At 38.2% G+C, this 14005-nt stretch overlaps 1 protein-coding gene across 1 annotated transcript in view; it reads right to left on the reverse strand.

Moving 5' to 3' along the window:
* The window catches only part of spty2d1 (SPT2 chromatin protein domain containing 1), a 35295-nt gene extending 21654 nt beyond the window's left edge, over positions 1-13641 (reverse strand). Inside the window, exon 1 of the mRNA XM_060838468.1 lies at positions 13405-13641. Coding sequence (XP_060694451.1) covers positions 13405-13464 — 60 coding nt within the window. The 5' untranslated portion in view covers positions 13465-13641. The remainder of the gene's footprint in view (positions 1-13404) is intronic.
* Between the last annotated feature and the right edge of the window lie 364 nt (positions 13642-14005).

Consider the following 14005-nt stretch of genomic DNA (forward strand, 5'->3'; position numbering starts at 1 on the left):
TTCCTTAAACAAGGGAACCAAAACTGTTCATAGTAGATGAACCAGTATTCGAATTCCACCATGGCAGATGGTAAAATTTGAATTCAATAGAAATCTGGAATTGATGTGGTTCAATGACAACTATGAAACTATTGTTGCTTGTCAGAAAAACCCATCTGGATCAATAATGTCCTTTAGGGAAGGAAACTCATGTCCACATAGTTCTGGAGTACATGTGACCCCGGACTCTCTCTCTCTCTCTCTCTCACTGAGTTCTAGATGCTAGTTAACTTGACAGTAAAAAGACTCTCTCATCCTAAATGCTGGAATTCAATCACAGTCAAAAGAAATCAAAACTACAGAATCTCAAAGAACCTACATAATTAAAAGATAGTGAAATTGACTGTTTAATCACGGACATCACCACCAGTCAACTCCACTGGAATGGCTGCAACATTGCTCTTCACAAACAATTTAAAGACTGACTAAAATAAACGTGTTTTTAAAACTTCTTTCTTTTGAGGCTTAATTATTATTTCTATTCAATGTGCTGTGTTGGTATTGTTTCTGCAGTTAATAAACTTTTTTTTATTAATTTCTGGAAGTCTGGTTACATTGGCTCCTCAAATCAAAACGTCATGTGATCTGGGAGCAGAGTATTCACAAGAGCAGAGGTTCTTTCTAAATTAAGCTTAATGCAATCAATCAAAAGGATGGGTGAATAATGATGGGGAGCTAGTTCATACTTCCTTTCCCCAGACCTTCACTTTGGGGTATTCTGTATGAAACTGTAACTAACTGAGAAACCTTGCCCAAAGTCTGATCGCAACATTGATGCAGCTTTATTAATCTTGTAGCAAAGGGTCCTTTGGGGGAAAAAAAAGTGATCGATTAAAAATGAATTATGTATCAAGTTTGAGTGTAACATTCAAGAATGCAAAACACGACAAACTTAACTAGTAGGTATAGGTACGAGGGGGAGCTGGCTAAGGTTAAACGTAGCGACAGCTAAACAATGGGAGTATTTAAAATGATTCAAAATATTTAATATGAAATAAGTTCAATTTAAAAAGGTTTCAGCAAAAAAGTTCATCTGTGGCTTACGAAGATTGTTAAGGATAGAGTCTTGCAATACCTCAAAGAAAACTTGAAAATTGGGTGTTTTAGAAACCAGCAAGCACTGATTAAAAAGGAATAGAGAGTCATCTAGCCAGGAGCATAAAAATGAATTGAAATATTTTTAACAAGTATATAACAAGCAGCTAATACAAACATGATCCTTTACAGGTGGAAACAGAGAAAACAAATCATCACAGGAAGAAATAAATGGCAGAAATATTGAACAAACAAATTCTTTGCAGGAAGAAACACAAATAGGTGGTCAAACACTGCTGTTCACATGATCTCCTTTTGAAAATTCACTTCTCCATACAGATCATACACTACATGTCTTGTCCTCCCTTCTTCACACCCCCTGGAGGTGACTGGAGTATATAGTGCAGTCTGACACATTTTCAGTTTGTAAAAATTGTGTGTTTTTTGAAGTAATACCTACAAATTGTGGTACTTTGTAGTACCGAAAATAGAGGGCAACTGAAGGAATGATAAGATTGAGGAATTTTAAAAGTCACAGTATCAAACTAGAAAACATACTGGTGAAATGTGAACAATCAAAAGCCACTAAATCTCACAATCTGATGGCATGTGGCTCAGTCGTTAGCATTGCTATCTCACAGCGCCAGGAACCCAGGTTCAATTCCAGTCTGTGTGGAGTTTGCAGATTCACCCTGTGTCTGCGTGGGTTTCCTCCGGGTGCTCCAGTTTCCTCCCACAATCCAATGATGTGCAGGTTAGGTGAAATGACCTTGCTAAATTGCCCATAGTGTACAGGGATGTGTAGGTTAGATGCACTAGTCAGGGGTAAACGTAGAATAATAGGGTAGGGGAATGGGTCTGCGTGGGTTCTCTTTGGAGGGTCAGTGTGGATTTGAGCCGTAGGGCCTGCTTCCACACTGTAGGGATGCTAATCTATTCTTATCTACATTTTTGGATTCTAAGAGATTGCTGTTAACAGTGGATCCACTGGTTATAATTTTCCAAATTCCCTCACTTTTGAGAGTGGTGATCAGATTTAAAATTAGCAAACTAAATTCCATTATTCAAGAAAAGAGGAAGTGAGAAAATGGTAACCTGCCATTTGGTTAGAATGACAATCATCATCAAAGTGATGGAATCTATAAAGGGAGTCTTACAATAGAAATTCATAGTTTATAAAAGGAGCTTGCTGTTGATAATTTACAGTTTGAGGAAATGAGTGCAGTGGAGAAGGAGAAACATGAATAGGATATATCTGAATTTCTGAAAGGCCTCTAAAAGGTGCCACACACGATGTTAACATATTATTCATGAATCCTTATTTTGTATATTTACATTGCTGGAGAATAATTAATGGATAGGAAACAGACAGCAGTGATAAACAGGAATTTTCTAGTTGGCAGATTGTAACTCAGCATCACAGGGTCTGTGCTGAGCAACTTATAATTTGAATTAATGACTCAAACAAAGAGGCTGAGAAAAACATATCCAAGTTTGATAATGATGCAAGTTTAGGTGAGAATTTAAGCTAGGAGATATAGACAAGTTAAATGAGTGAACTAAGGTAGCAGATGGCATATGTTGCACTTTTGAATATTCAACGTTGGGATAGATAGAATTTTGTTTTGTCAGAAAATCAAAGGATATGAGGAATAATTAGGAAAGTGGAAGATCACCCATGTTCTATTCGAATGCAGAACAAATTTGAGACCTGATTTGTTTTCTTTTTATGATGTCCAAGATATGAATTGTCATTTTGAAGTGTGCCATACCCCTGTTAAACAAAACTGCTCATTGTGTCAAGCAAAGTTGAGAGTCGGTTCAAGAAAGAGGAACATCAAAGCCTGTCTAATGCAAAGAGGCTACATAATAAATGACATGGAGACAGAATGAAGATAGCACAGAGCACTTTCACTGAAGACCAAGCAAACATGGTCACACCAAGATTCAATGATAGTATTCGATGACAGGAACTAGGTTTTAGCACATAAATAAAGAGGGGACAAAACAATTTCTTACAAATTGAAAGAAAAATCAGGATATGAGTACCAGAAACCAGAGCATCAGGATCAATTGTGAAGGGGTAAATGTAGGGGAATGGGCCTGGGTGGGTTGTGCTTCAGAGGGTCGGTGTGGACTTGTTGGGCCGAAGGGCCTGTTTCCACACTAAGTAATCTAATCTAATCTAACCTAAATTTGAGTTTATGTTGCACTAGCTGAACTTAGCCAGGCCATTTTGGATTGCATAATTTGCCTCATTTTGAAGAGAATGAGATAAATTGGAGTTCACTGCTAAGGATACTGAAAGTGGATCAAGTTTGTTGGGGGTTGCAATACCCACCACGGGAAAATTGTATGCCTATGGCTCATTCACTGAGCTCACACAAAGATGGTGGTTTGGATGAAATAATGTTGAAAGCTGCCAATTTCCATGGTATCAGAGTGTGAACTATTTCAAAATGGGGGTGGGCAAGAGGAGAGAAGAGAACAGATAAAATTGGTTGAAAAGAAACAAGGATTGAGATCCAGTTCGAGGCAATCACTCCAGTATGGACAGGCCTGCACACTTCCTAAATCTATTTGTTTTCACAATTAGATCATTGAATATCTCCTGGGAAACTTGCTCAATTCCAAGCACAGACAGACTTATGCCAAGAAGTCTCAGTATATCAGCACATTACTCCCACAGGCAAATGTGATAAAAACATGCCACAAGTTCAACGTAGATATATAAAATCTTGAAAACTGAACAAGACACATTGAATAGCCACAGTCAGAAAGTCACTGTGACAGCCAAAGTTTCTAATTACTGTAGAGTTACTTCAGCTAAAAGCTAACAAAGCCAATAATAGTTACAGTAGCAGTTCTGCCTTTACAAGGATTTTCAGTTTGGTTTGTGAAAGTCTTGGTCAACTTTATAAAAATACATGGATTCTTTGTGTGATGCAATTTTCACATCTGTCCTTGAATGTTATCTCTAAAAGGAGTGAAATCAACTAGTATGTGTACATTGTGGGGGAGGGTGTTGTCGCACTCTCATGAACAGGGGTTTTATGTGCTTTTGCATTGTGTAGCAAATGTTGTGTACAACATCTCAGAATATCTAATCACATGTAAATCATTTACTAGCTTTTTCCAATTTTAAAAAGGTTGGACATCCTCAGATGACAAAATATTAAACTATCTTATATCTTCTAAGTCAATACAAATCTGGTATAGAATGTCAAAATTCATTTTAATTAGAATTATGATAATAATTGCTTAAGGTTCCAAGACATTTAATGTTTCAAACAGATAAATCAATTGTTGGTTAAATAACAGCTAGTTTGAGTTTTGAATTAAAATTAAGTTGTAACCAAGATAGTAAGCCAATAGGCAATTGTAACACAACACAAAACTAAAATATTGTCAGCGCTAGAATTATGAAATAAAAACAGAAAATGCAGAAAGTAAATATTCGGTTAGGTAGCATCTGTGAAAATAGAAGACAGGTAAATGAGATTTCATTAGAAATAGAAGAAATTAAAGATATACTAGATTTTAAGTACAGAGGCAGGGAAGAGGCAGAACTGGAGGTACAGGTGGGAGAACAAAAGAGAAGGTGAGAGAGAGTGGAAGGCTGGAGACATTGAAGGACAGAGGCACTGTTTTAAGGGAGAAGGAGATAGCAATGGGACAAGTTCAAAGAATGGTCTATAGCATTGGTAAAAAGGAACTGCAGAATCATTAACATTGCAATCAGCTTTCCCAGTTACACCTTTTATTGAGAGCTTCTATTCATTTGTTCATTCCTGGTCTGTTTGGCGAGATTGTCTCAACAAGAAAATTCGTATTCAGGAAAGATTCTATAGCAAAGTACACACTTAGAAACAGAAACAAATCTGCAAGCTCAGCAAGCAAGCTTACAATCTGAACGGAAACACACATTCCTGAACTTCAAAAACCACTTGTTCGTTGTAAAGGGGCCTCGAGAAACATTGTGTAGAGAATCAAATCACATTAACCTCGAACTCAGCCTTTTTGGCTTCAAGAAAAAGGAGGCAATGAGCTTTAAACATCTGTTAAACATTTGATGGAAACATTGTCTAAAAAATGTTGGTCTAATAATTTTGCAAAACCCGAGTGAAGATTTGATATGTCTACTTCAATAAAAACTTGGTGACCTGGTTGTATGCTCTCTTCAGTAGGAAGCATATAAGTTCAAGATCTATTCAGGCAATGCTGAATTTGTAATCTAAAAAGTGAGTGATTGGGACAGCTACATTTTGGTCGTACAAAAATTTAACCTAATATTTCATCAGGCTGTTCAAATTGACAAGGTGGTCAAAAAGGCATTTAGCACACTTGCCTTCATTTCTCACTCCTTTGGGTATAGGAATTGGGAAGGCATGTTGAGGTTGTACCGGAAATTGGTGAGGCACCATGTCCAGTTCTGGTTGCCCAGCTATGGGAAGGATATAATTAAGTTAGAGTGGGTTCAGAAGAGATTTATCAACATGTTGCCAGGTATGAACAGTTTGAGTTATAAAGAAATGTTAGGCTGGGACTTTTTCACTGGAGTGGAGGAGGTTGAGGTGGCCTTATAGAGGTTTATAAAAGCATGAGGGATATAGTTAGGGTTAATGGTAGGTGTCTTTTCTCTAGGATGGGTGATTTCAAGACAAAGGGGCGTATTTCTAAGGTGAGAGGAGAAGATTAAAAAAAATTTGAAGGGCAAATGTTTTACACAGAAGGTGGTTCGCATGTGGACTGAACTTCCTGAGGTGGAGGATGCAGACACAGTTACAACATTTCAAAGACACTTAGCTAAGTACATGAACAGAAGGGATATGGGCCAGAAGCAGACAGGTTGGACTAGTTTAGTTTTGGATTATGTTCAGCATGGACTGGTTGAACTGAGAGATCCGTTTCTGCGCAATATGACTCTATGACTAATTAAAATCACACAAGCTGATGTATTTCACTCAGAAAATAACAGGCATAGTATTTGAAGTGTAAATTTCTCAAAGTCCTAAGCTTCTCAAAACAGATTCAATGTCCAGAATCTAATTCATCCAAAGATTGGAAACATTTTAACAAGTGTCTCTTAATAGATAACCTTATCTAGTCACGTTCTCAATGTGTTTCATGTCCTTCTCTCTATACAAACACATCTAATAGCCTCAACACAGCCTATACTGTCTATTGCAGGAAAATAAGTTTCCTTCTTTCAATTTAATTTTCAGTTGAATTCCTGGTACTTGAAGGGTACCTTCAATGAAAGACTCTTTTCATTCACGGTCAACCTTTAAACTGCCACAAAAACTTTGAGGTTTTAAACAGCCAACTGCTAATTTGAATAGTTGGAATCATTAATACTGTCCAAGGGATTCCACCTGGAACCAGAAATACTATTTTTGAGAATGCTGTAGGTTTATATAGCAGTACAGACAGATGGTGCTTTCAGAGATGAGCACTACGATTAACTCATTTGTATATTTTAAGTGCATTTAATATCAGCAACAGTTTTCACCCCCAACAAATTCTCCTATGTTCTGCAGATGTGAAGAACTTTTTCACTATTACAGAACTTATAGTTTTGACATATATACCGTCATTAATAAAGATAATACTTCTAGGAAAGCAGATAAAATATAGATCTTTCTGTTAACACAAAATGCAGCAGTGCTTTTATACTGTGACTGGTGTGTGATGGGATATGCAGCTGACAGCATTATCAGCATTATCAGTATAGCTAAGGTTGGCTGTGGGAGAATCCTTTTTTAAAACTTTTTCTGAATCCAGTAAGTTATCTCTGGGACCATGATTAGATATGCAAAATAAATGCATCATCATCATCAATCACTCTCTATGCACAAACTAAATGGAAACCAACATGTAAACTCTGCATATAAGGACTCATCACCCTTGCAGTTTAATAAATTGTAAACGGCATAGATAAAAATCTAGGTGTAGACAAAATAAAACTATTAAGTTTAAGATCAGTCTTGCAAAGATATTACAACTTTTTACCTATCATCAGCACTAATTTGACAGCATTTTACAAAAGCAACCTTGATTTTATCTTTGCAACATACTTGATACAGTGCAGAAGACTAAAGGATAGGAAGGGTGTACCCGTCTTAATGTGAGTAAAGGGTATACCAGTTAAATATCATATATAAAACAAAAGACTGGATTCTTTGCTGGCCATTCTACTCCCTCTCCAGCTGGCACACTATATCCCTGCAACCTTACCCAGCTCAGTGTGTACTGCTGAAAAATCACAGCAGGTCAGGCTGTGAGGAGGAGGATAGACGTTTCGGGCATAAGCCCTTCATCATTCGAAGCAAAACACTCAGACAGTAGTTTTAGAGTCATAGCGTCACAGAGATGTACAGTGAGGAAACAGACCCTTCGGTCCAACCCGTCCATGCCGATCAGATATCCCAAACCAATCTAGTCCCACCTGCCAGCACCCAGCCATATCCCTCTAAACCCTTCCTATTCATATACCCATTCCTTTAAATGTTGCAATTGTACCAGCTTCCCCTACTTCCTCTGGCAACTCATTCCATACAAGTACCATCCTCTGCATGAAAATGTTGTCCCTTAGGTCGCTTTTATATCTTTCCCCTCTCACCTTAAACCTGTTCCCTCTAGTTCTGGAGTTCCCCCACCCACAATTTGTCTACTTATCCTATCCATACCCCTCATAAAAACCTCTATAAGGTCACCCCTCAGCTTCCGACGCTCCAGGGAAAACAGCCCCAGCCTGTTCAGCCTCTCCCTACAGCTCAAATCCTCCAACCCTGGCAACATCCTTGTAAATCTTTTCCGAACCCTTTCAAGTTTCACAACATCTTTTCCGATAGGAAGGAGACCAGAATTGCACGCAATATTCCAACAATGCCTTGTACAGCTGCAACATGATCTCCCGACTCCTGCACTCAATACTCTGACCAAAAAAGGAAAGCATACCAAACGCCTTCTTCACTATCCTATGTACCTGCTTTCAAGGAGCTATGAACCTGCACTCCAAGGTCTCTTTGTTCAGCAACACACCCTAGGATCTTACCATGAAGTGTATAAGTCCTGCTAAGATTTGCTTTCCCAAAATGCGGCACTTTGCATTTATGTGAATTAAACTCTATCTGCCACTTCTCAACCCATTGCCCATTACAGCAAGACCCTGTTGTAATCTGAGGTAACCTTCTACCTCCTTCTGGAGGGAGAGAGAACTATTGCCCAAGTGCACAGAGACATGAGTTCTCAGTCTTCTCTTGAACAGCAGATCCTTAATGAATTATATAGTCACTTACAGAGAGCAACATAAGGATAAGGCAACATTCATATTGAGCGTTACAATCAGAAAGTGCCAACAGTAGAGGTTAAGTGATCTGGTGTTATATAATGAATGTTCTTAACCTTAACTGGCTTCACATAATGAATGCTTTTCACCTTGTTTAACTGTCTTTGCATAATGAATGCTTCATCTTGTTAACTGGTTCGATGTAATGAATATTTTTTCACCTTGTTAACCTACTACCCTTGCCTCCAGTACCTCACTGTTTACTGGAAGTTCTTATCTGATTAAAGTCAGGCTAGCTGAACCTTTTGCGAAGCAACCTTAAACTTAACTCTTTCCCTACCTGCTCATACCATATCCACTTTCCCATCAGCACTACACTTTCAACTCTGTTCTTCAAAATCTGCAATACTCACTTTCTCCCACCTTATTCAACTTGCCTGCTGGGAGTCACCTAGAATTTGGAACTGACAATTTTACTTAAAAAAAGTCAACATGCATTTTTGCTCTGGGAAACAAATGATAGAAGGCAAAATCTTGTATTTACACAGAATTTCCCACATCCTGAGAATGCACAAGGCTATCACTTTGAATTGTAAAATGTTTGTAGGCAAGTGCAGTAATCAATTTACACACTGCTGGATTCCATAAACTGTGAGAAATAATGTGATAGAAATTCGTAAAATCAAGTATCAGGTTGTTACTAAAACTGGACAGTGTGTTCTAGACAAGGCTTAACTATGGTCTTGCACCAGGACCAACACCATGATGTTTTATAATGAACTGCTCTTGACTTGTGCCATTGTTCTCAATGCCTTCTAGGCAAAATGTGGGAGAAAGTATTTTGATTGCATAAATGAACCAAAATAGGCTGAACAACCAACACCATTTTATTTGGTCTTGGGAAAATCATATTTGCTTAGACAATTTGCATTTGTACACTGCATTTCACAATATTGGTGTCACAAAGTGCTCAAAGTTAATTAAGCACTTTTGCACAATAGTCAGTCATATGGCACAGGATGTTTAAAGCAGGAAAAGGTTGGACTAACGTGAAGGATGGGGTGGGGGAATCCAGAACTAGAGGGCATAGATTTAGGGTGAGAGGGGAAAGATATAAAAGAGACGCAAGGAGCAACTCTTTCACGCAGAGGGTGGTACGGGTGTGAAATGAGCTGCCAGAGGAAGTGGTGGAGGTTAGTACAATTGTAACACTTAAAAGGCATCTGGATGGGTATATGAATAGGAAGGGTTTGGAGGGATATGGGCCAGGTGCTGGGAGGTTGGAACTAGATTGGGTTAGGATATCTGGTCAGCATGGACGAGTTGGACCAAAGGGTCTGTTTCCGTGCTGCACATCTCTATGGCTTTATAACAATCTTCCTGAGGGACTACTGCACTGAAGTGTGTACTTAAAAACATTATTTATTTCAGTTATCATAGCATAGATGGCATGCTGACGTTAATACCTTGTGGAAAAATTCTACTTCTGCACATACTATGAATTCTGTTTGCATTTTAAAATGTAAGGAATTTTGCTTACCTGGAACTTATAACAGGAAAGCTACATTTATAGTATAGTTAGATTAAACATTCACATGGCCATTACTTTACTTAAAGCCTACATTAGTAAAGTTGGAATTACTGTGCTGAGTCAACTTACAACAGTGGCCATGATTCAAATAATTTAACAGTCTTGTACAAAGTTAATCCTTTGCTGCAGTTAGCTGCCTCAACATGACACAACATGATCTGCTTCGTGGAACAGGCATCACCAATGATGAAAAGAGAAAGCAATCAAAAAATTGTATTGATTTTGCAAAGTTACTGGGTTATTCATGATCATAGTCATCTACAGAGACAAAAGAAAATTTAGGTGGAGCCAAACCAACCAAGAAAAAGAAAACTGAATATTTTGGGTGGCCATAAATCTCCAGGGTTTAACAGCTGTTTGCTGTTGCATGACCTCTAGAGAAAAATGTGCTGCGTAGTCAAGTTTTTTTCTCTTTCCATTCAAAACCAGCGCAGCTACACATTAACAAACCCAAAGAAACAGCTGCAACTGTCTGTCCTACCCAATGTCACATTACAATTAGCTTTAGCACATTATGACTTTACCTGCAGTAAATTATTCAAAGCTGCATTGTAAAAAAGCAAAAAAAAGTACTCCAAATCAATTCCCAAATATGCTTCAGGTTCTCTCCTAGATGACTAAAACTAGCAAAAACAGATCAGCAACTTAAAGAACCACAAATAGAAAAAGGAAGATGCAGAGAGCTGACTCAATGAGAACCTCATCTTGGCCAGTTCCTAGGTAGCAGTTTGGTATTTCCAGATGATGTCAATCAACTTTGAAGCTTTGTTTGCATCATACTTACCAAATATGATACTACATGAATTTACCTCAAAAGCTTGTTCTTCCAAACAACTAGCTAAGCACACAAAATCCCAAAACATTTAGATCATCAATTTCAGATTTATGTTGTTCATAAATAAAATGTACCCCCTCTGTGGTTGATCTTTCCCTACATTTGTCAGATTAGTCCTTTGCTGATTTTATTTTTGACTGGTGTGCCTGATTCACTCTTCTGTACTCAACAGAAAATGCTGTCTATTTATATTCTCCAAAAGCAGTGTTGTGTGTCAAATCTGACAGTTACTAACTTTATGTAACATCCTTCTTCATTATCAATTGTTACCTCAAATACAGCAGATGTGGAAATTCTATCACTGAAGCTGCCTCATAAGCTTTGACATCATGTTCCTTTTGGTCATTCATGTCTTTTTTTTTAAATCAATTCCAATTGTGTCTAATACTTAATCCCTGCTCAATACTGAGACTCCTTCTACAGCCTTCTAAGACTTCCAAATTGTGACAGGTGTTATTCAGTCACAATTCGTTTTTTTCCTTACAATCCAGAGAATACATAAAAATTAAGCAATCATTTAAATCAACAATTCTAGATTTACATTATCATTTACTTGCATCCCCCCCCCCAAAAAAAATGGCAGTGCTCACAACATAATGCAGATGCCATTTGATATATTTTTCACTTGAAATTTATAGTAGTTTTCAATCTATGCCTTTCATTGCCTGTACAGTATCACTGCAGAAATTCTGGATGTAACTGAAAATACCATATGCAAAATATTACAACAAAATTGAAGATGTTTTGTGCAACGAAACAAAACTTATTTAGAAAAATAGCTTGATACAGTCATAGCTTTAACACTCATTCCCTATGAATGATCACGTTAATGAATGGGCAGCATTTTACAGAGTTTGCAGACCTACTCTGAACAACAGTATCACGTCTTTACTATTGCACATGGCCCTATTATGTTGCAAGCAAAAACCATTCAAGAAAAATCCTTCTGCTTCTGTTAAAAAAAGACAATTGCATAACACCCCTTGAGAAAAGTCTATAATGTAAAGGGATTTGTTTTTTTTTTAAATTCTGAACTCAGGCAATTTGCTGTAATGTTTTCTGCTAACTGAAATGCTGTAGTGTCAGGCCACAGCTGGTTTACAGTTGGATTCATGTCTGGTCATCTTATATCTAAGGGGATTACAGAAATAGAAACCATTCCAATTTGTATACTGGAGGGGGAAATCTCAAAAAAATGTGATGAATTAAATTTAACAAAGTTCAATTTAATTTACTGATGGAGGATCTACTTTGTGAAGGTTTAAAAGTAACCCTAAACATTAAAGCATTGAACAGCATAGATAGGGCACATTTAGAAAAATTCAAAGTATATTAGCCCAGTTGAATTAAAGTAAAAATATTGAAGTGAAAAATCAATTTTTGATGTTAAAATGAATTATCTCACTCAATAATTTGAGGAATAATCAGTCAGGAAACAGAAAATATTAGGTATTAGGCTCAAATTGCAATTATTGTTATTTTTGTTCAAAGCTGCATTCCTAGCCCTGGCCAGTTATTATGAATGCAATGAATGGGAAAACAGACTTGAGGGGCAGAATGGCCTATATCTGCTCTTAATTCTTGCATGGAAAATCAACATTAAAAAAATGAACATGAAATATTTAAAGTAAAGGTTTCAATCTTCTCAACCCTCGATCATATACTTAATAAGTTTGAATAGCTTTACCCTGGGAGCAAGTTTCAGAAGTTCTCTGTTATTTTGTTGTATCCATTTCAATGAGAACACAGACTTATTACACATTACTTTTTAAAAATATATTCTATATATCCTACAGCCTGACTAGCCATCTACGACACTTAAATAACAACTGCTTTGGGTAATGAGTAGTGACAAAATATAATGTCACATGCTGGGAACCTAGAACTTTTTAAAAGCTATGAGACTTTCATCTGGCACAGTGGTATTTAACACTAAAGGTAATGGTGTGGAGATGATATTGCTAACAACATCTGGGCAAATAAGAATGGAACCAGATGACAGCAGTCCTATCCAGCTAGGGGACTAGGGAGAAGTGTTTGAGAAAGATATAACGTTCAATTATGTCAAAGTTTACAAACAGGTCAAAAATGATAGGGTGGGAGAGTTTATTTTTGTTACTAACATGCAACATGGTGACTTGTGGTTTGGAAAGAGCTATTTCGGCTTTTTGACTTGTTGAACTTTTGATTTGGCAGAGTTCAAAAACGGTATTCCGGGAAAGACAGGCTGTGATTTAGGAAGCAACAACATACTCAAGAAACTGAGAAGAAAGGACTTGGGAAATGGGCCTGCAGTTTGTAAACTAACGTTAAAGGGTCTGTAATCTGAGATAATAATGCGCAGGTCTGACTCTAAATTATCAGAAAGTTGTAATGAACTCTCTAAACCTGTCGCTGCGAGGAAGGGCTTTTGAAGGGATTCATGTGAACAGTACGGCCCCAGGCCGGACACTGGGTGTGAGAGTATTTAAAAGGTTTAACGTTATCTCTGCCGAAGCCAGAGAAACGGTATGTATGTGTTATTTAAAACCATAACCATCCCTGAGTGCAGTGTATTTAAAGGGGATGGTATCACGCCCTCCAACATGTAATAAGTTCGCAGCTGTCACTCACCGGGACCTCCGACACCACCTTGTTTTCCGAAGCCTTGCTCAGGATGCTGCTGAAGTCCATTTCTCCGGGGCCTATCCGGCAGCGGCTCCAGATTCAGGCACCATTCACCACGCAACGTCGTCACTACCGGAACACCGAGCATCACTTCCGGCCACGGAGATCACACGTGACCGACTGTGCTGTCACCCAATTCGCAGCCCGGCCGACAAAAGGCCCGAGATGGACCCGGATACAATCCTGCTCGCACCCAGAGTCCAATGCATACATAACAGAGACACCCCAGAGCGAATATTCAGTGCACACACGTTGTAGAGGTACCCCAGACCCAACACCGAGTCTAAACACATTGCAGAGGTACCCCAGACCCAACACCGAGTCTAAACACATTGCAGAGACACCCCAGACCCAACACCGAGTCTAAACACATTGCAGAGGTACCCCAGACCCAACACCGAGTCTAAACACATTGCAGAGACATCCCAGACCCAACACCGAGTCTAAACACATTGCAGAGACACCCCAGACCCAACACCGAGTCTAAACACGTTGCAGAGACACCCCAGACCCAACACCCTGTGCACAAACATTGCAAAAATATCCC

The sequence above is a fragment of the Hemiscyllium ocellatum genome, chromosome 18 (assembly GCF_020745735.1).
Source record: "Hemiscyllium ocellatum isolate sHemOce1 chromosome 18, sHemOce1.pat.X.cur, whole genome shotgun sequence".
Taxonomy (NCBI): domain Eukaryota; kingdom Metazoa; phylum Chordata; class Chondrichthyes; order Orectolobiformes; family Hemiscylliidae; genus Hemiscyllium; species Hemiscyllium ocellatum.